General features: G+C 43.0%; 1 protein-coding gene across 9 annotated transcripts in view; it reads right to left on the bottom strand.

Annotated features, from left to right (window-relative positions):
• LOC119177277 (nuclear receptor coactivator 5) overlaps positions 1-22,066 on the bottom strand; it is a 284,872-nt gene that overhangs the window by 92,680 nt on the left and 170,126 nt on the right. For 5 of the 9 annotated variants that reach the window (XM_075884800.1, XM_075884801.1, XM_075884803.1 and 2 more), the window contains one exon: positions 13,998-14,315. The exons of the other annotated variants lie outside the window; for them this stretch is intronic. In XM_075884800.1, coding sequence (XP_075740915.1) covers positions 13,998-14,315 — 318 coding nt within the window. The remainder of the gene's footprint in view (positions 1-13,997; positions 14,316-22,066) is intronic. 9 annotated transcript variants of the gene reach the window in all.

Genomic DNA, 22,066 nt, shown 5'->3' with positions numbered 1-22,066 from the left:
TGACGTCGTATACATTGACTTCTCTAAAGCCTTCGATCATGCCACTCATCAACGACTAATAAATAAACTCTATTGTCTGAACTTGGATCCTTTCACCTTGTCGTGAATCTGATGCTTCCCTACCACATCGATTTCAGCTCACTCACATTGCCAGTCTTCACTCTACTGCTGCTCTAGTCAAGTCCGTTGTCCCTCAGGGCTCAGTGCTTGGCCCCTTATGCTTCCTTATATATGTGAACGATCTACATTAAGGAATATCATCATCCATTCAATTATTTGCGGATGACTGCGTCCTTTACGGCAAATAACCACTCCTGATGATCACGAAATTCTAGTGTTCAATGTGGTCGATGCAGACTAATGTTTCCAAATGCAAAGTCATGCACGTATCATGCAAGCAGTCCAACTCTGATTACATAACAATTTAAACTCAATGAACTCATTTGTCAACAATTAAAGATACCTTGGTGTGTTCTCACATGGTACGATCACATTACACACTTAGTCACTGACGCATCAAAAAAGTGTGGTTACATTAGAAGAACTTTATGCCTATCACCTCCTACAGTCTGTGAAATTGCATACGTAACTTTCGTTTGTACGTAGTTCGAAAACGCATCTTCCATTTGAAGCCCTCTACAAACCTATCTGACTAATCTGTTGGAATTCGTTCTGAATAGGGCTGCCTGGTTTATCATGTCCAATTACAATCACTCATCAAACATCACTTTTAATAACGTGTCTTTAGACTTGCAGAATCTAGCTAACAGATGTATGTTTTGTCTACTTTCTTTATTTCATAATTACATTACCAGTGATGCCACCAATGTTTGCTGATTTGGAGCAATTTTTGAAGCAGCAAAATTTACATTTTGGGGCACTTTGGAGCAGCAAAATTTTTTATTTTAAAGTGCTTTAGAGCAGCAAAATTTTCTATTTTGGAGCACTTCGGAGCAGCAAAATTTTCCATTCTGGAGCAATCCGGAGCAGGTAACTTCACATCCTGAAGAAGAAGCAAGTTGCATTTACATTCAAGGACATGAATAATTATTTTGGGGCTCCTTGTGAAGAGCTAAATATATTTCATTTGATTGCAAACCTCATGACGCCAAACATCTTTGGAGTACTCTCTATTTCAGTTGATGACGCGAAAATAATGTCATGCTGTTGAGCATTCTGGAAAAACCTGTTCAGTGACTATTACTGCAGCAAATAAACAGAATACTGGTTGAATAAAATAGTACATGAAATAACATTCTAAATACACCCTCGTGGTTATCAGCAGATTTGGTAGAGAAAGGCTGTAATGTACAACGCTAGAGACTCACACAGTTCCAACTAAATTTCTTTAAGATGAATTCAAGGATAAAAAAAGGTTTTTTCTTCACAACTGATTAGATTGCTGGGTGTAACATCACGTAATTTAGCTAGTCTCATAAGGCTGACCTCCTCCGGCCATCATCTCTCTGGGCTGAAACTGCGCAATTTAACAAACTTAAGGACTGTTCACTGTAATTACGTCATTAAAAATGCTAACCGAATGTTAGGTTACCTCCGCCGCAACTTTTCATTTTCCTTTTGCAGCGGTGTTTTATATGTGGCTAGAGCGTTCTGTCTGTACACTAAAAACCACCTAGATTGTCTTCTTCAAAGCAGTGCAAAAAAAAAAATAAATAACCCTAAAGGGGTACCTTATGCATTCGCCTAAGACAACACGACGGCAAGAGCCATTTTGTTTTTTATTGAATAGCAGTTATATGCACACTCTCGACTGCTTTTTGCCGTCACCAGGGGAGTAGGCAAAAATATTTAACTTTTTTTTTTTTTTTTTGGAGGGGGCTACCTTGACTTGCACAGTGGGGGGAGAAGCATTCCCGATGTGCCCCCCATTCCCCTGGCTGCGCCACGGGCCATCACCATCAGGTCTGTGTACTGTCCAAATTGATAACATACTTCCACGCATAGTGTTTTAGACGCGGGTAAAAGCGCGCGAATAGGGGCGACGAATGCGGTTAAAGCAGGGGTAAAAAGAGCCGACCAATCTGCTTATACAGAAAACGACTGTGATAACATCACGTACCCTGCATGTGAGTCCTGCGATCGACTGTTACTCAAGCAGAGAGGAATGCACCGCCCGTCTTCACTGTGCAGGAAGGAACTAAGACCGCAAGGAGGGGGAGGGCGCATTGTTACATGAACTTTAAGGGTGTAATAGCTGGCAGCTCAAGGCTGTCCAGAAGGCCCGGGCCGTCGCTGAAAGACTCTACCGGTCCCCGACCTGGGTGGAGCCGCTGGATTGATTGGCGGGGCTTTCGGCACCACTTTATTTCTCCTCAGGACCTCAATAAAGTTCATACTCACTCAATAGCTAGTGGGCTCGCTGTTTCGGCAGGCATTCAAGACGGCTGGTATACCTTCTACCTTTTACTCTACACACAAATTGACTGTGTGAAAGTGCTCCGCTGGAACGGCCATATAGTTCTATGCTACCCCTTGGACTAGACATCATGAGCCCCTGGGGAGAGAGCATTTTGCCACTAAGCGCACTTGCACAATAAAAGTTACGTCGGCACCAAACATAGCATCGTGGATTTTTTAGGACGCATGCGCGACCACTGTTTATTCAGTGGAATGACTCTAGGTACGCGATTGTGACTTGGTGCCCCCGAGAAAAAGGTGCACATGTTATGACGTGCCAGCGTGGATATTGCTTGTAATAGACACTCAAAATCAGACTTTGGCGCAGTTTGGCACAATTTCCATTGATATTAGGACGCGCCATAGACGCCACCGGGAGAAGCCGCGTTTCGCAAGCGCTCCGGCAAAACTCCTATTTCTGACTGTTTAAGTCATTCAATGGCAACTTGAACAAATGTGAAGCTTTCTACGGAATCGACCACATCATCTGAAGTGATTTCGAGTGAGTGCTTCGCAGTTCGCATCCACAAAGATCAACTTTTTGGCAACGTTCGACTACCGCGGTGAGCCTACCGGCTAGGCCTACCAACATGGTCATCCATGAAACAGAGGGAGAGAAGCTTCCCTCCGCCGAAGCTCTCGACGATGATGAAGGCAGCTGGCATCAAGTGTATGCCAGGGCCAGAAAGCCCACTTCATCCCCGAAGAAATTGACGCCTGCCATCAACACTTCGCAAGAAGAGTCACAGAAAGCTCTCCCATCTACTCGTCGCAGTGCCCCCAGACCCCCTCCACTTCCAGCGGACGACTACAAAATAGTCCTGCGAATACCTGGAGGCCTTAGCTGTGCTGACACTCCACTTCCGAAGCTCATACATTCCGTCCTAAAAGCGGCAGCGCTCACAAGCTCCCTACATGACTAATACCGCATCAACTCTGTAAGCAACATTCTGCTCATAAGCACACCGGACTTGGCACGCGTCGAAGCATACCACCGTATCAAATCCATCAAGATGGACGAGCGCAGCTTTGAAGTGGTCCCCCACATTACCGATCTATTGAATACCTGCCGAGGGGTCATTCGTATTATTCCTATAGAACACAAATCTGAAATCATCTTGTCAAGTTTATTGGACTATGACAGACTAGGCCTCATGCTGACCGGACGTCGCATGGGTTCCACAACGTCTATCTTGGTCACCTTCAGAGGTACGTGCGTGCCTTTTTACATAAGTTATCAGGGTGGCATCACCAGATGCATACCCTATCGTCATAAGATGGAAGCCTGTAACCTCTGCTGCAAGCTTGGCCACAGACCAGACGTATGCCCAGGTGCCCCTCAGCCTTTATGTCGAATGTGTGGCATTCCGAACCCACTCCTTGATCACAAATGTGAACCTAAGTGTGTGGTGTGCAACAGTGACCACCCCACCGGCTCGCCCCAGTGCCCACAGCTCTACAAGCCCAAACCAAAGCACGCACCCTCAACTTTCCAGCAAGATGCAGCTCCATTCCTCGACCCAAGCCCATCTTTCAAGAATGCCCCTAGAGGACGCTCACCCAGTATCACAAGACAGCAAAGCAGGGTGACATCACCAGATGCGTACCCTATCGTCATAAGATGGAATCCTGTAATCTCTGCTGTAAGCTTGGCCACAGACCATACATATTCCCAGGTGCCCCTCAGCCTTTATGTCCAATGTGTGGCACTCCGAACCCACTCCTTGATCACGAATGTGAAGCTAAGTGTGTGGTGTGCAACAGTGACCACCCCACCGGCTCGCCCCAGTGCCCACAGCTCTACAAGCCCAAACCAAAGCACGCACCCTCAACTTTCCAGCAAGATGCAGCTCCATTCCTCGACCCAAGCCCATCTTTCAAGAATGCCCCTAGAGGACGCTCACCCAGTATCACAAGACAGCAAAGCAGGGTGACATCACCAGATGCGTACCCTATCGTCATAAGATGGAATCCTGTAATCTCTGCTGTAAGCTTGGCCACAGACCAGACATATTCCCAGGTGCCCCTCAGCCTTTATGTCCAATGTGTGGCACTCCGAACCCACTCCTTGATCACGAATGTGAAGCTAAGTGTGTGGTGTGCAACAGTGACCACCCCACCGGCTCGCCCCAGTGCCCACAGCTCTACAAGCCCAAACCAAAGCACGCACCCTCAACTTTCCAGCAAGATGCAGCTCCATTCCTCGACCCAAGCCCATCTTTCAAGAACGCCCCTGGAGGACGCTCACCCAGTATCACAAGACAGCAAAGCCGAATAAGTCGCAGCCACAGCAGAAGCTGCAACAAAAGCATTCATCAAGACCCTAGCCCTCGGACTGGTCCTGGACACGAGGTGAGCTGGGCTGATGTAGCCTGCCCTGAAAGCTCCATTCAAAAGCAGCGCAAACTATTGCAGGATAGGATGGCTAAATTGAGGGCAGAAAATGCAAAACTACGCCTAGAGCTTCAGTCCTTCAAACAACCATCTACCTCCCCACATCTTCCCGCCTCATCTTTCACCCCTACACCTATCTTATACCCTTGTCACACGGGCACCCGTGAAGACCGTTTAACTCCCTCGTCTTTACGACAACGAAGATGCGGTTGGTGTCACACGGCCACCCTTACGCAAACGAAGGTGAACGGAACATTTCGCAAAGGACGTTCAACGATCTCCCTTCGCAGCTAAACGAGGTACTCTCGTCCTCAGCAGTCTGGAGGCCAGAGAAAAATTTCGAGCACTAAGTGGCCGCAGTGAAAGAATAATACATTTTAGCAATATTAAACGTTCTTTCGTTGTAGTACTCATTCACAACGCGTGTTTGTTTACAATAATTACGTCCGGCAGAGTTCACTTACTCTCAACACCGATGCCCTACACCGTGCCTCGCGAGTCCGGCTGGCCGGCGCCAGCCGATCAACGTCATTACCAGCGCAATATCGCACCACTTCCTCACAAGTCCGCTGTGTCACTCATGGCTGAAGAACACAAAATGTGCGCTCACGAGACAAGGAAGCATAAGAACTTTCGTATCGGGCATGTACACAGGCAACAAAAGAACTAAAAGCACAATGTGGCCAGCGTCACTAGCAGCATTGCTACATTTAGCAAATGCGTTTTTATTTGAAATTATTTTAAATGGTTTGTTAGTCGCATACCTACTTTATAGTGCTTTTTTGTAAAAACCACATAACGAGGATTCACAAAAAATCAATAGGGATCAAATTAGAATACTTTTCCGAAAATCAAACAGCGCCAGCTGAGCCCCCTCGCGGCAACTGTTACAACCTTGTCATTGCCGTGTGACAGTGCTACAACTCCTTCTCCGTCGAACCCCTTAGGGGAGATTTACGTTGACGGTGTTCAACGGAGTTTGGTGGTGGCCGTGTGACAGGGGTATTACAGCACCAGCTCCTCTCTCAACCACCCCTATAGCTAGGCACCCCGCTCAACCACATGTGCAAAAACGAAAAGTCTCGACTCCCACATTATCATTCGATGAGCGAGTAGACCAAGTCGAAGCAAAACTAGAGAAGGTTGACAAAGAGAAAGAAAAAGTAACCAAGCTTGAGGAAAAACTAGACAATTTTATTACCTTCTCCACAGCTTCCTTGCAGAAGCTACATGAGTCCGTGGCCTCGATACAACAAGCCATGTTACCGATGCAGCAAACCCTAGATAGAGTCACGCAGTGGATCGACACGGTCCACGCTAACCATCCAGAGCTTGCCCAACCTAAGCCAAATCAACCTAGCGAAAATGGCTCCTCGTAACCGCACTGAACTTTGCGTATGGCAATGGAACTGCAGGGGGTTTCGCCGAAAAAAGGCAAACCTCCTGCAGTACAGCAGATCACAAACTACCCCTCCCCCAATCATTGCGTTACAAGAAACAAATGGTGTAGTGCAGCTGCCAGGTTATAGAACGCATCAAAACCCAGCTGATACTAAACCAAATACTGCTGTCTTAGCTCAGGAGTACCTTACAGTTACCTATTCAAAATTTGCTGACATTGACATTTAGCACGACTTTCTCCAAATACTACCAGATAAACTTAACTCACCATTCTTATACATTCTCAACGTATGTAGTAGACCACAAGAACAAAGGCACTGCTTCGATTCCCTATTTACCTGAGCTACATCATCGGAAGGCAAACACACCCTCCTCATAGTGGGGGATTTCAACGCCTCCCACCCAGCGTGGCGTTACACCGCATCTACACCAAAAGGTAGAGCCCTCTGGTCCCATATTCAGGCACATCGTTTTACACTGCACAACGACCCGGAGGAGCCTACTCGTTTGGGGAACAGTGTGAACAAAGTAACTAACTGGATTCCCAGAGAAGGGAAGCGGGTTAGGGGGAGACAGAAGGTTAGGTGGGCAGATGAGATTAAGAAGTTCGCGGGTATAAATTGGCAGCAGCAAGCCCAGGACCGGGTTAACTGGCGGAACATGGGAGATGCCCTTGTCCTGCAGTGGACGTAGTCAGGCTGATGTTGATGATGTGAACAAAGATATATCCCCCGATCTTGATTGATATGTGGGGTTTACCGTCCCAAAACCACTATATGATTATGAGAGACGCCGTAGTGGAGGGCTCCGGAAATTTAGACCACCTGAGGTTCTTTAACGTGCACCCAAATCTGAGCACACGGGCCTACAACATTTCCGCCTCCATCGGAAATGCAGCCGCCGCAGCCGGGATTCGAACCCGCGCCCTGCAGGTCAGCAGCCAAGTACCTTAGCCACTAGACCACCGCGGCGGGGCTATCCCCCGATCTTACCCTCACTCACAATGCCCCCACAATGATTTGGACTAACACCCAAACTAATCTTGGCAGTGATCATTACATTATTAGCATTACTTTACAACTAAAACACAGACCCATTGCACCTAAACCACTGATGCTCACAGAATGGGACAAATTTATAGAGACCCGCAAAAGCACCGCTCCCTCACGTATTGCAGACCTTACCGAGTGGACTCAACAGCTTCAAAAAGATGTTGAAATTCACACGATAACTCTACCCCAAGACACCCCGATAACTACTCTCGACTCCAAGCTTTTACATATGTGGGAAGCAAAACAGTCATTTCTGCGACGGTGAAACACCAGCGCCAGTACAGGAAACTCCGCATTAGGATAGCGAAGCTAGACCAACAAATCGAGCAATACACGACTCAATTGGCGGCACAACAATGGGGTCAGCTTTGTGAAGGAATGCATGACCACCTCAGTAATAAACGAACGTGGCAACTTCTTAGACATCTGCTAGACACCAGCACTTCTCGCGCACGACACTCTCACGCTATCACTAAACTGTTACACAAGCACAGTGACCATTTAGGACAGCTCTTCGATAACCTCCACACGTTGCATTTACCTCAATCACATAAGGATTCTATACCATCTTACACAGGGAAACCTAATGAGTCATTAGAAGCGCCGATAATGGAAGCGGAAGTTAGGCACGCCCTCGCAACACTCCGTACCACGTCGGCTTCAGGCCCCGACCGGGTTAACAACAAATTACTTAGAAATCTTGACCCTAGTTCTATTAAAGCTTTGACTGAGTACTTTAACGACTGTTTTGACACGGGCACCCTTCCACCTTCGTGGAAAGATGCCAGAGTCATATTTATACCTAAACCGAACAAAGCTCCCTTAGTAAAAAATCTGAGGCCGATTCCCTTAACATCGTGTCTCGGAAAGACTATGGAGCATGTTGTGCTTCCACGCCTCCAGAGACACGTGGAGGATAATGGACTACTGCCTCCAGAAATTGGTTTTAGGCCCTCACTTTCAGCGCAAGATGAGATTCTTCGCCTTCACGACATCTTAACTCCTAACCAGAGCGAGGATACTCAGGCAATCCTTGGTCTGGACATACATGGAGCATTCAATAATGTAGCCCACTCAGCTATATATGCTGGCCTCAACTGCATTTCTTGTGGCGCTAAAATCTACTCTCACATTAAAAGCTTCCTCACAGACCGCACAGCTACATTAACATTAGGACCAGAACATTCCTCACCCTATACACTAGGCAGCTTCGGAACACTTCAAAGGTCAGTGCTCTCTCCAATCCTTTTTAACCTGGCTATGCTACCGATACCCAACGCTCTTCAACGTATCCCTGACTTGAACTTCTCCATCTATGTTGATGATATCACCTTATGGGTGAAAAAAGGCTCAGATGGACACATTCAAGACACCCTACAAACAGTTGTAGATATAACAGCACTAACATCTCAGATGAATCTCTATTGTACCCCGAGTAAATCAGAGTTACTCCTTCTACCAGCTCATCGTCGGAACAAACACGTTCCAATGATCGAAGTTCACATAAATGGGTGCCTCATTCCTAGAGCATCACGCATTCGTGTGCTAGGTTTATTTATAAAAAAAAAACCGACTTAATATGCACACACTCGAAGCTTTACGCAATACCGTTGAAAACACCCTAAGAATGATAGGAAGAATCTCAGGGAAAAATGGAGGGCTCCTAGAGTCAGAGCTACTTCGTATAATACAAGCTTTTGTGATTAGTTAAATCACATATACCCTCCCTTACCTTCACTTTAAATTAGCAGAGGAGGAATCGGTCAACACCCTCCTCCGCAGAGTTTACAAATAGGCGCTAGGCATTTGCAATCAATACCTCTAGCGCACTACTCCACCAGAAGGAGTCATAAATACCCTATGTGAAATCTGTGAAGCCCATTTAACCGCTCAATACGCAAGGCTTGCGACCACTAGCGCAGGTCGCCACATTTTATCGTCTACCCGAATTAACTTCACCTCACTCACCAATGCTAAATACAACATTCCCCAAAACATACACAAGTAATTACTCATACCGCCCCTTCCTAAAAACATGCATCCAACATATCACACTAAGCGTAGAATCCAAAGAGCAAAAGCTCTTCAGAAAAAATTGCATGGAGTCAATGACGTGCTCTATGTCGATGCGGCAGAATACCCATCCTCCTCATCCTATACCCTCTCTGCTGTCGACTATAACGGCAAGGTGCTCGCAACGGCATCCATCACTGTCAACTCTTCGGAGGAGGCAGAGGAGGCTGCCATCGCTTTAGGTCTATCCATCCCCAATATCACTATGATTGTAAGTGACTCCAAAACTGCCATATGCAACTTCAGCACAGGTCGCATCTCATCAACTGCCCTTTCAATTCTTAAGAAACATCCTCCCACGCAAGACGTTGCTCTCATATGGACGCCCGCGCATGCGGGGTTGAGTGGCAATGAGGCGGCTCATACCTGTGTTCGAAGAATGACCGGCCGAGCGCAGGCCTCTGATGGCGCCTTAGACCACGCGGCCTTTTTCAGCGCGAGAGATCGTCTTTTGACCATCCACGATATAACAAATCACTACCACCTACAGTGCACTATATACCCCCCTTACATCATGGAGCTTCGCGCCACTATGAAATACTATGGCACCAGTTACAGATCCGTATGTTTCCTACCCCAAATTTTCGCCATCTTATACACCCTGCGATATACCCCTTCCCTTTGTGCATTTTCTGTCAACAAAGAGCTAACCTAGACCATATCATGCGGGGGTGTACTCGAAACCCACCACCTAATTCTCTACACATTAATAGTAAGGAGCAGTGGGAGGCTGCTATGTGCAGCTCGGCACTTAAGGTCCAGGAGCAGATCTTGGATTAGGCCAAGAGGGTAACGGATACCTACGCTAGGTAGGCTCCTGTGACACTCCACCACCGCACCTTTCCCTCTTTGGATGAATAAAGTTTTTCTCCTCCTCCTGCATTGATATTATCAGTATGAAGCAGTAAATTTGATTTGGTGCAAATGGAGCAGGAGTGGGATCACTGTATTATTCTTTTGCTCGCTTGCGTAGCTCTCTCTTACTTTCTCCTGCCCACTACTCTCAGCGACTATTTGGCTATTAAATTCCCAAAGCCTCCAACGTCCTTTCAGTAGGACTGTTGCATTCAACAATTCATTTGTTGTTGTCTCCATCAAGAATTGGAATAACTTAACAAAAAACATAGTCTCTGAGTGCGACTCGAGTGCATTAAAACGGCTATTAACAGCTCACTTTAAACTTTGAAACCCATCAAAACTCTACCACAGTCACTGCATTTCGTTCTCTCGTATGTGAATTTTGTGTGCACGTGTTTTTATATTTGTGTAAGAACATTTCTTTACATCTGTTCTTAAGATTTTGTAAAAGTATTGCTCGTGTATTTGTACTAATTTTTTATTTTCTTTGTTTTTCCTGTATTTAGTAAAATGTTCTTCCCCGTTATGTAACGCCCCTATGGGCCCTTAATGGTCTAATAAGTTATGATTATTATGAATATCTATGACATGATTATAACGTATGCTATAGAGAAAGTACCTAAATTACTTTTGTTCATCTGAGCTTCTTTAACATACACGTAAATTAGTACACGTGTTTATTTACCATTTTGCTCTTATCAAAAAGTGGTCGTTGTGGTCCACTAAAGAGAGAACTGCAGTTGCACTTTTGTGATGTATATGCACTGGAATATTTAATGAGGACCCAATCTATGCAGAAATCAAACCAAAATTCCTGGCTGAGGCTCTTTATACAAATTGTAGCTAAAATGGACACATAAATTGGTCTTTGACAACCTAACCTGAAAAAGAAATAAGCTTGAGCAGTTAACATAGGCCCACACACACTCTCAATGAGCAGTGCTTCTATTGTGGAGCACGTGCAGATAAGCTTCCTGTCTACTTTCTTATCCCAACAGAAAGACCTTCAAGCTATAATCAGCCTTTAACCTAAGTGGCTCCCATCTTTTGTTTCCGTGCCTGCATGCTTAACCACAATGGACCACAGGAAGCTGTGCCACTCACACTGCTGAAGCATTAACGGTTACAAATACTACCTTGGATGCGTCTGTAGTCTATTAAAGCAAAGTGGCACACTTAACTTAAGCATACATACCGTATTTACTCGCATAAAGAACACACTTATTTTCTCGAATAATTGGAGCAAAGGTAAGGGGTGCGTTTATTACGTGGGGTAAATTTTATGAAAACTTTTTTGAAAGAAGCAAAAAATGCTGTGAGGCAAAAAAAAAAAGTTGCGTTGCTCAGCCTTTCGCAATTGACATACGTGTACACTATTTGAAAACAGCTTTTTTATTGCACTTAACTCATATTCGGTGGTTGTTGGCACTATCTTCTGCAACCTGTTCCCAGTCCCTAAAAGCGTTTTGCGGCTATCTTTTCTTGCAGTCGTTTAACTCCAACAGTGGTATCTGCTGTGATCTCGAGGAGCGCCCAAAAGCATGCGCTCCGACGCACTTTGCCCAGATAAACGACAAAATACAGCCGCCACATCGCTTCTACATGAGAAGTTCCTTTACGCGCAGATAAGCGAAGCGACAATCGGGGGTGCTATCATGTTGCGGAAGTTATCACAATATTTTCTGGACGACAAGCAATTTTTTTCTGGTTTTCCAGAAAGCTGCGACCCTATAGCAACAAATGAGCCTTCACAACAGCAAATCCTGTCATCGTTGCTTGAAAATCCCGTGCACATGGTCGGGCTTTTTCGTATTTGCAGGAAGCAACCGCCAGTTGGGACGGGCAGTTTCGTGACCTTCGCTCACTGTGTGCTCATCAGCTGCGACGTCTCTACACTCACAACGTTTGCGAACTCCACTGTAGCGCAAAAATAAGACGGAAACGTGCCTCGCGCACAGATAGAAAGAAAAACAATACGACACGCGGCAATGGGCAAGGGGGGCGGGAGAGAGCCAGGGGGGTCGGCACAATAATAAAAAAACGGAAGAGATAACAGGTGATGAGGCGCCAGATGTCAGTTAGCAGGACTGCAGCGACTGAATGTAGGAGGTGCGTTTATTATGCGGGGAAACAAAAAATACAAATTTTGATGCTTGAAGTAGGGGGTGCACTTATAATGCGAGTGCGTTCATCACGGGAGTAAATACAGTGTATATAAAGTGTTAGATCACAGCCACAAGTTAAGGTTTCTCCACTGTTACAACACATATATTGAGGTCAAAAGTATGTTCCTATGGTGCACGGTATCGAAGGAATGAGACCACAAGGCATTGAGAAGTGCTGGATAAAATCAAGAACATAGAATCATTGTTCTGCTAAAATAAGCTTTAAGTGACAGTGTTGAGTATTTCAAACAAGGACTAAGAAAAAAAATATCTTCAAAGCCAAACGTACCCTAAATTGTCAATTCAGATGAGCTTGCATATTGCCATAAAGTCCCAAGCAAGTGTCCCCCTCTATTTTGCGGGAGCTTTGAAGCATGCATCCCCTTCTCTGTTCCCACCATTTTCACTGTTTCATTCACTGCTCTTATTCATCAAAAGAAAGCAAATAAAAACAGCGAGTGCATGCATGTTCAATAAATCACTTCATTAAAAGCACACTGTGAATTCTTGATTCTTAGTGGCTCTTCTGCTGCTATTCTAAGTTTCGATCCACTGCCACGCAACGGCTCAACCTCCAAATTTTGTCGAATTACAAATCACTGTAAGGATGCTCTTGATCGGGATTTTACGGTACTCACAAACATGCAAGCTATGATGCCCTTCTCCTTCATGTGGTGAACGTTGAACCATGCATAAAAGGCTAATGCACCACAAAGGGTCAATGTGTAAATAATTTGACATGCGTATTGCAAAAAAAAAAGTGAGAGACAAGGAGGAAGAAGGTGGTTCAAAAGCAAAAGTAACCAGTAATTTATGTTATGGTGAGCGTTTGAGCTGGTATTTTGAGTAATCTATTCTCCTTTTCTACTTTGCGGCTTCTGTTATATGTCCCATGTAGTTTTATTGTTCATAAAATCAAGACCGTGAGCAGTTCATCTTTCAAAAAGAACTTTTAATAAACTATTTAAATAACACCAGATTGATAATTAGGAATGTAAAATCTTTCTAATATTCAAGTGCACAAGAAACAAGGCCCCTGAAAACAATCCATTTCACTTGAGAGCTTCCTATAACTTAAAATATCTGCAGCACTGCCTCTTTTTGACAAAGTAATCATGTGTTCTTTATTTTTGCTGCAATACATATTGCAGTGAGAAAAATCTATAACCAAATTTTTAAGAAAGGAGAGCAGAAGCCATCCGAGATGTTGTGTGTCCTCACATGATTTGCTATAATACACAGTATCATTAGCCAAAGCAACAACAAACACCCAAAAGCGAAAAAATACCACACCTGTATCGGCATCATAGACTTTGGTTCTGTGAATGAATGGTGTGCTTTTTAAGCCTGCAGCATACCAAATATAATTTATTTTAGTATCTACTAACATGACGCCCCATTCTTTAAGCAATGATGACAATTATTTTATTATTTAACAGTGTTTGGCTACAGTTTTAATGAACTTCTGCCGAGCAAGATGCAGTAGTGCTGAACAAGTCTGACGTTTTTCACGTCCCCGATATACTAATATAGCCTTTCAGAGCTTGGTAGAAAAAATGTGCTCTTAGAAATGACATATGGTTTGGCACTATTCGTCTCAATTTATAGTATCTATGGAAGAATTGTGTCTACCCACCAGGCGGCTTCCGTCGTTCAGGCTCAATATTTCCAGATGGCACCAGAGATGAAACTGTACGCGGCTGCTGCTGTGCAGATTCACCCCTTTCAAGCATAAGTTGCTTGTCCCGGCGCTCAGTGAGATATTTGATGATACGGTCCAGTTCAGGAATGCTCAGATACTTAGAGTCCACCAGCAATTTGAGCAGGAACTGCAATTCCCGGTCAGGGCCCAGATGATCAGGACCCCCGGCTGCTGCCTTCTGCGCTTCCACTTGCTCCCGGAAATGCCGTGCCACCAGCTTCAGTGAGTCATCCAGTGGCATGTTGCGGTGCTCTGTCAGCAATGATGTTCCACCGGGAGGAGGCAGCCAGAAAAAAAGTGGCATTGCCATTACGAGAAAATAAAGAAGAAAACAAAAACCACAATTTAGAAAATGACACAGGGTGGCCTACAGTGAACTAGCGTAGGCCTAAAACAAAATTACACAAGGGGTCCAAAATTACTGGTTAATGAATGAACTAGAGATCAAACAGTGCTAAAAAAATTTTAAATAATAATTACAACATTGGCACTTATTTGTAACTGCACAGCTTTTTTTGTTTATGTGGGCATTTGAAGAAAATGCACTGAATCGAAGGTTGCAACAAAAATACTGCCATAATAAGTGGTATTGAACGCTGAACTCTAAATGAAATACTGTCAACCAAAAACATACATGCCTTTTCAGTGGAAATGTGTCACAATTCCACAAAAGAGGCTCATAATTGGTTTAAAAAGCAAGTTCATTTACGAGATGGAATTTATTTTTTTTACACATATCCTAATAACTGGGTAAACTTTTTATAGGGTACTAACATATTTTTTATATAAGCCAAGCAATTGCTGGTTATAAGCCATATTGTGATCACTTAAAAAGACCCTCGCCAGATTTGGACATTGCAAACAAACAACCTCAGTGTCTAGATGAATAATGCAAAAATGACAAAATGCCAATGTGGTGCAACAATCATGGAAATTAAAAATTTTAAACACGAGAGAGTGAAAGGTAGAACACATGCATGCCTACACCACAGGCACTCCTTGGAATATCGGTGACCATGGCACATGCAATCCTTCATTTAATGAGAGCATGCAATGCCGCAAGTGAAAGTGTCCGAGAACGAAAGAGAGGAGACGGGGCTTATAACACGAGCATGCTGTTCTATTTATGCTCTGGCACTTGACAGAATGCAAGGAGAGTACACCACGCACAGCATAAGCCGAAGTATAAGAGACAAGTATCAACCATGGTAGTTAACTTCCTTTACAAGAAGATTTTTAACAAGGCTGTTATCTTTCTTTTAATAGCATAAATAATGAACTGATTGGACAACTTCTTTTAGCAAATCATTCGCAAACCAAAAAGTAAAGCGTCCAGTGTTCAAGCAATATTGCTCATCAGTAAAGTCTTGAAAATTGTCAACAGCTTGTGTTTTTGTGAATTAGCAATGCATGTCAGCATGAATGCGTAACGAGAGCTTCGAAAGCTAGAGACGAGAAACAAATGTGCTTGCATGATTGTATACAGTACATGCACACAATTGAGTCCACAATCTGAGATCTGTTTCAGTTCTGCATTCATACTTGCCAGTTATTTCATGCCATTCCATTTTTAGGTTAAGGTATGAGGCCAAGTGGAAAAAAGGATTTATTTAATGTCATTTTTTTGGTTTTTGGTCATGTTAAATGTGCAATTTATTACCCATCATTTTTCTGAACATGTTTTCTGTCTACACAATTTTTTTTTTTCAGAAGATACAAGCAAAAATGTTAAACCACCCATTACCTACGAAACAGAAATTTAAGGTGCAAGTTTTGTGTGAATCATAGGATCAGCCTCATACATTGAATTTTGTTGGTTATTTGGCAATCATACCACGTGCAAGCATGCATTAATGCTCTAAAACACTGCCAATATGTATTTTTAAATATAAGGTGATAAACTTTTTAGCAAAAAAAAAAAAAAAAACGCCTGAAGTGATACATGCATTGTTCCCGCTCAAGGACACATATGCGAGCCTGTTAACTATCAAATTTGCTTTTTTTGATGCTGTGTGCCATTTTAATAATGGCAATAAAGCATATTTGATATTTTTTAAGGAAAGTCAGATTGAGCCAAGCCTCACAAAGGTTTCCTCACTAATGGTCAGCACCGCAGGGTGAAAGCTTCCAGTCAGGGAGCTCATGCAGCAATACAGGCTAAAAAAAAAACTCAGTGGCCGTTTGAGCAAAGGCACTCAGTAACAAGGTCGAGAAAACTGGCTACAAACATTGAGAATTTCAGAGCTCCTGATCCTATTGTGTAAGCGCTGCACCTGTTTCAGATCTTTATTTGTTGATTCCAGGAACTTATATTTCTGGTACTTTTTGTTTGTACGTGAACAGCCATAACATTTTTTTTGCTAATAAACATTCCTCATTACAACTTGTCACATTTCTTTATCACCATAGCAGGCATGCAATGAACCTCATTAAGCAAAATTGTGCCACAAGATTTAATATGGCTGCTGTTGTACAAAGGTGCTCCTAGTGTTAGTGCAAACTTATTGGTTATTTATTCACTGTTTTTTATATTCATCAGATCTCATTTGTTTTGATTCATTGCATAGGCCAAGGCTTTTTATGTCCCTAAAAAAATAATAAACCTTTCTTAATGAGCGGAAGTTGAGTCAGGTGTGTTTGCGTAAGGCCAACCTTTAATGATTTCATAATTCTCACATGTGGATGTACCGTAAAATGCCAAACAAGCACGCCCCCCCCCCCCCCCCCCCCAAATCCAGCGCACCCCCTCGCATTTTCGGGAAATCTGAAATAAGCACCAATGACCAGCAGCCTGGGACAGAGAAGCGCCCCCCTCCTGGATCTGGTCTGATTATCCTTCACCGTTGAAGGAGGGAGAAGAGAGGTGGGCACTTCCTCGACATTTTACAGTATTTTTGATTGTATGCTAATGACCTCAAGTGATTACTGTTTCAAAAGAAATTTGACCCTTGGTTTCATACTTCAAGTGTAAAAAGCTATTAATGTAGCTGCAAACACAAAAGCTCAAATAATTGATAAAGCTAATAATTTGAGGACCTTAGTTCACTACACTATATTCTCCAAACAGCCTGACTACTGAAACAGTAAAATCTACTTATGTTGATCAGTGATCACCGCATAACATATCAAACAAAGAATGATATGGTTATACCAGAACTCTATGATAATCTGAAACTTTATTAATCTACGGACATGCTCAATCTAAAGTGAATCAAAACTCAAATTATTCCAAATTGTCTGGCATGTATACAGGTAAAAAATAAACTAAATGAAGTAAGAAGTCAAAGGACCTGTTTAGCCAGCAGGTGCTACTCGCCGAAACACCTGAAGACGTAATGGCAACAGTTTCCAGAAACCCTTCTCATGGTGATGTACAAGGGGAGTCCAAATGAAAAGGTACGATAACAAAAATGCCTATGTCGCTATGGGAGCATTAAGTGAGACATCAAGGGAAGTGTGATTGGAGTCTCCACCGTAAATAGGAGCATGTGAGTGCACTCGTATGTGCAGGAGGCTAGAACAGAGACTTTCGTAAGAAGTGCCATCCAATTGACGAGGCAGTGCATAAGAGGACATGTTGGCGTTCATATCATGAAATTCAAAAATGGAGGAGGGAGGCATTATCCGATTTCTGACAGCAGAAAGGTGTTGAACTGGTCCGCAATTTCCGTGTGTTTGGTCTCCTGAAAAAAATATCTGAAAGGGAAGCACTTCAACTAGGACGACGAACTCAAAGACGCTGTGAAGGACTTGGTCTCGTCATGGCCACAGAAATTTCGGGAACAAAGAATTCTTCACATCGTTCATAAATGGGATCTTTGTCCTCAGGCCTATGGTCCTCATTTACACCCATACTATGTATTTACAACCAGACTATGAGCCAGCAGCCCTGTGTTCATTGCTAGTTACGAGATAACTATAATGCATCCACTTAAAAATTATCAGAAATATAACCTGAAAGGTACACTATAGAGAAACAATCACTTGGTTTAGATTGTCAATCTAAACCAAAATAACTGCACTTGGGGAATTTCAATTCCATATGTTTTGTAACTATAAGTTCATAATTAGTGGAGAAAATCGTGGTTGAAGTTTCCTTTTAAAATTTCATGCCGAAATTTCCACGTGTGATTTCAAAAGTTTCAAAATGTATTTTTTGCTCATCTTGACAACATTGGTTTGATGAAACTCTGAAACTTCGTGCGCGGGCATCTAAAGTGGCATCTCCACCCGCTATTTCTTTTTGCGTGATGCGCTGTGTCGCGGCAAGCATGGTGTTTTCGGGATTGTGAAATTGTACTTTGCTCTTTAGTGTCCCTATCAAATATGTTTGAGAAATAAATTCAACCAATGACTTGTTGTCTTATTCTTTTTCAAAATAAAAAGAGAAGATATGTCTTAATATTTCTATAAGTGCTCAGGAAAAAGAACTTTGGAGAGGTTTCCACATAAAGTTACTAAATAAAGCATACAACCCACTCTTCTACCTCAAAACTTTCACAAAAGGATATTGCAGGACCACAAAGACATATGTCACAGAAACGATTTTATGGCACATTTCTATGCACCGACAATTAAATCTAGGCATAACTATATTAAATCTTTCTGAATTACTGACTCTTGCTATTCCTGCATAGCTACTTTGATAAGTGCAAGAATATGTTTCTGCTGTACCCAGAGCCGCACGCCAGAAATAGGCAGACATAAAAGTTCATTCAATGCCAATACTTATGTACCAACAATCTTGAAGTGAACAGTTTATATCTGCATAAAACCTCCTCATCAAAACATTCAGAAGCTAACAATCTAAACCTATTAAAAAAAAGGGTAGCGTGGTATTTCAGTTGTAAACATTGGCAATAAGAACTAACATATAGTAATGCCAAGGGAAGGACAGGAGGAGTAAATGTAATGCATATGTGAAGAAAAAAAGTGGACAAACGAATAACTTGCCACCAGCAGGAATCGAACCTGCAACCTTCGAATAATGCATCAGATGCTCTACCACTGAGCTAGCGCAGTGGTCATCTCTCCATCCACTTTATAGGGTATAAATGTGCATCTGAAAACGGGAGCGTCAAGTTGGTGGCAAATTATCTTTTCGTCCACTTTCCTTTCTTTACAAACATTCTAATAACATCTATACTTTCATCGGCATCTTTGCCTGTTTAATTTAATATAGTGTCTAACACACAAAAAAAGCCTCTTAAATTTACACCTTCCTTGCAAACATTGGGTGCTTTATGAGAAGAAACCGCCGATTTTTCATTATTCAAGCTGCCATTCTATACAAATAATGTAATGAACAACTAAAACAGTTATTTATATTTTACAATGTGGGTAGCAGATAAAATCGGTTTCAAAACATTGTGCTCAGTATTTTGCCAGAAGACACACCTGAACCTTTTGGAGATGTAAAATCATAATTTAGAGAAAAAGATAAATTATTAAGAGTAAATGACTGCACTGATCGAAACTTAAAAGCCTACCAGCAATTCTTGAGAGCGTATGTGAAACTATGCACAGATTTCTAATCATGAATGCAGAGCTTTTGTCTTAACACAGCAGGACTAAAATGGTCCTGCTGGAACCATTTTAGTCCTGCTAAAATAGAAAATGGAAAAATCTTAATATGCCCATCCATTCAACTGTCCAAAATCGGGGTCATTTAAAAACATCATTTAACAAAATCACTATACAGACAACTTTTTGTTAGAGAGGCTTAACCGCAAAGCATAAATTATCACACTTTTTATATTCTGCATAACCACAATTTTAAGACAGCACAGATGTCCTCCCTCATTTTCAAGAACATCTTCCAATAAAATAGGGATACGCCTAGAAAAAACGCTCTCATTAGTAAATGAAAAAATGTTACTCATGAACATTAGTTGTAGATTGGAATCAGCTTGCATTGTTTTATATTTACTTTCTTTTACATTAACATTCACCATCATCAGCCTGACTACGCCCCTGCAAGGCAAAGTCCTCTCTCATCAGCACCTACTCTATTTTAACAACGCCAGCCAGATGCGCCCGATCCAGCTGTTCACGACCCTCTCATCTAAGCCCTTTCCTGCTCTCACCCATCGCCTAGCCTCATGAGGAAAAGAGCGATCATGGAGAAAAGAGCCCATCATGCAGTGCCTCAGGATAGAAACCATATGGAGTAATTCTTTGTTCACTTGTCTACAGATCCGTGGGGCTGCATCTTGCATTCCTTGTGTTCATAATGTTGGCTGTCACGCTGGCTCTGTAAAAGATACAGTACTTTGAGATAGCGTGTCGCTGTTTGCGGCGCTATGCGGGCAGCCAATGGGGAAGCGTCAGCAACGCAACTGCATGCACCGACTTAAAGGGACAGACAACAAATTTTTGTCGACCAAGTTTTTTCCGGCGCAACTGAAAACTTACCTTTCGCAGTGTTCGCAGCTGCAGTAGTTACTCCCAAAAGCATGTAGGTATTTTATAAGCAGTATTTTTGGATTGATATGTGGGGTTTAGCGTCCTAAAAACCATCTTATGATTCAAGAGACACCGTAGTGGAGGGCTCCGGAAATTTTGACCACCTGGGGTTCTTTAATGTGCACCCAAATCTGAGCACAAGGCCTACAGCATTTTCGCCTCAAAGCAGTACTTTTCAATTTGAAAGACTAAACACCGACGTGCCTTTTTGTCCAGCAACACTGAAAATTGATATCGATGCCGGTAGTCTTTCTAGCGACTTATGCATGATGTCATTATTCTGCTTTCGCATGAGTTCCTATAACTATACTTAACCACATTTATTCTGAGCTTTACAACTATTTTAAAAAATAAGCCATTACAATGAGACCATGTAGCTTTATACAGCTTCACTGTTTTTGTACTGCCTTGCGTGTGTCTGCGCACTCGATTGCTGCTCCTGTGTCGTGGATGGCTTGTCCCGGTGTCGTTACTCTCTCGACACGCGAGCCAAGTCAAGTCACCGAAAACGTCACTGCATGTCACTTCTGAGACAAATTGTAAGTAAAAAACCATGTCACTCCAAAATCTTAGCTATCTGAAAACTGAATGCACAGTTTCATGAGCACGTAGAAAAGTTACTTAAGATGCGCGGATGATCACGGGATCATTATGTCTCGCGAAGGCAGCGCCACTTTATTGTGCACTACTGTAGCACTACTAACGCAGGCCATAAGTACATTTTATGGAATAATATTTTTTACTATAAAGAAGCAAACAATATTTCAATACTGACAAGAAAATCCTTGACCGCGTACACTATTTTGCGGTCACATGACAGGGCATTTCGGATAACTGAAGTTTCCGCCACCAGGGGGTCCTACAGGTTATTTTTGCAATTTTCTATGAAGATATAAATATACAACTCCACCTAGTTTTCTCCCGTCAACAGAGCTACGATAGCAAAGGACATGCCCATTCTGTAGCACTGTATGGGCCTCATCTGTCCTCGGAACCCCACTGAGCCCTATTATATCCCATTTAACACCCACTAGCTCCTCGAATAGTACACATGCCTCACTAGATAAGGTTCTAGCGCTGAACGTTGCCAAGTTCAGTTTCCAATGGCGGCCTATTCAGACTCAAGAGATTTTCAGCACCCTCTACTGCGTTGCAGATCTCACCGCCGCCAATGTCGGATCTAGAGGAAACTCTGGCGCTAGTTTCTATAGGAGCTGCAACGCACGACACTTCAGGGAGCATGGGAATAATGGGTAGTACACGGATTTGTATAATTTTCGTACTTTCGGCTTCCATTGGCTTTGTGTGACTTGAAGTTCTTTTGTTGCAAAATAAAAATCAGCAAATGTTCAGCAGTTGCGCTTTACTACTTTAACCTTTTAGGCTCACCAATTCAAATCGACTCGCCAAGTTAGTAGCGGTCCATTCTTTCATTCAAAACAAAACTAAAACACAGCAATAAACGAAGTCACAAGTGCGTTTAAAGGGGTGGTGCCACCAAATTTGTGGCATGCGTGTTCTTTGCTGTAAGCGTTTCC

This window comes from Rhipicephalus microplus, unplaced genomic scaffold (assembly GCF_043290135.1).
Source record: "Rhipicephalus microplus isolate Deutch F79 unplaced genomic scaffold, USDA_Rmic scaffold_48, whole genome shotgun sequence".
NCBI classification, from domain to species: Eukaryota; Metazoa; Arthropoda; class Arachnida; order Ixodida; family Ixodidae; genus Rhipicephalus; species Rhipicephalus microplus.
The sequence above is the reverse complement of the archived record's forward strand: the minus strand, read 5'-3'. Positions and strand labels throughout refer to the sequence as shown.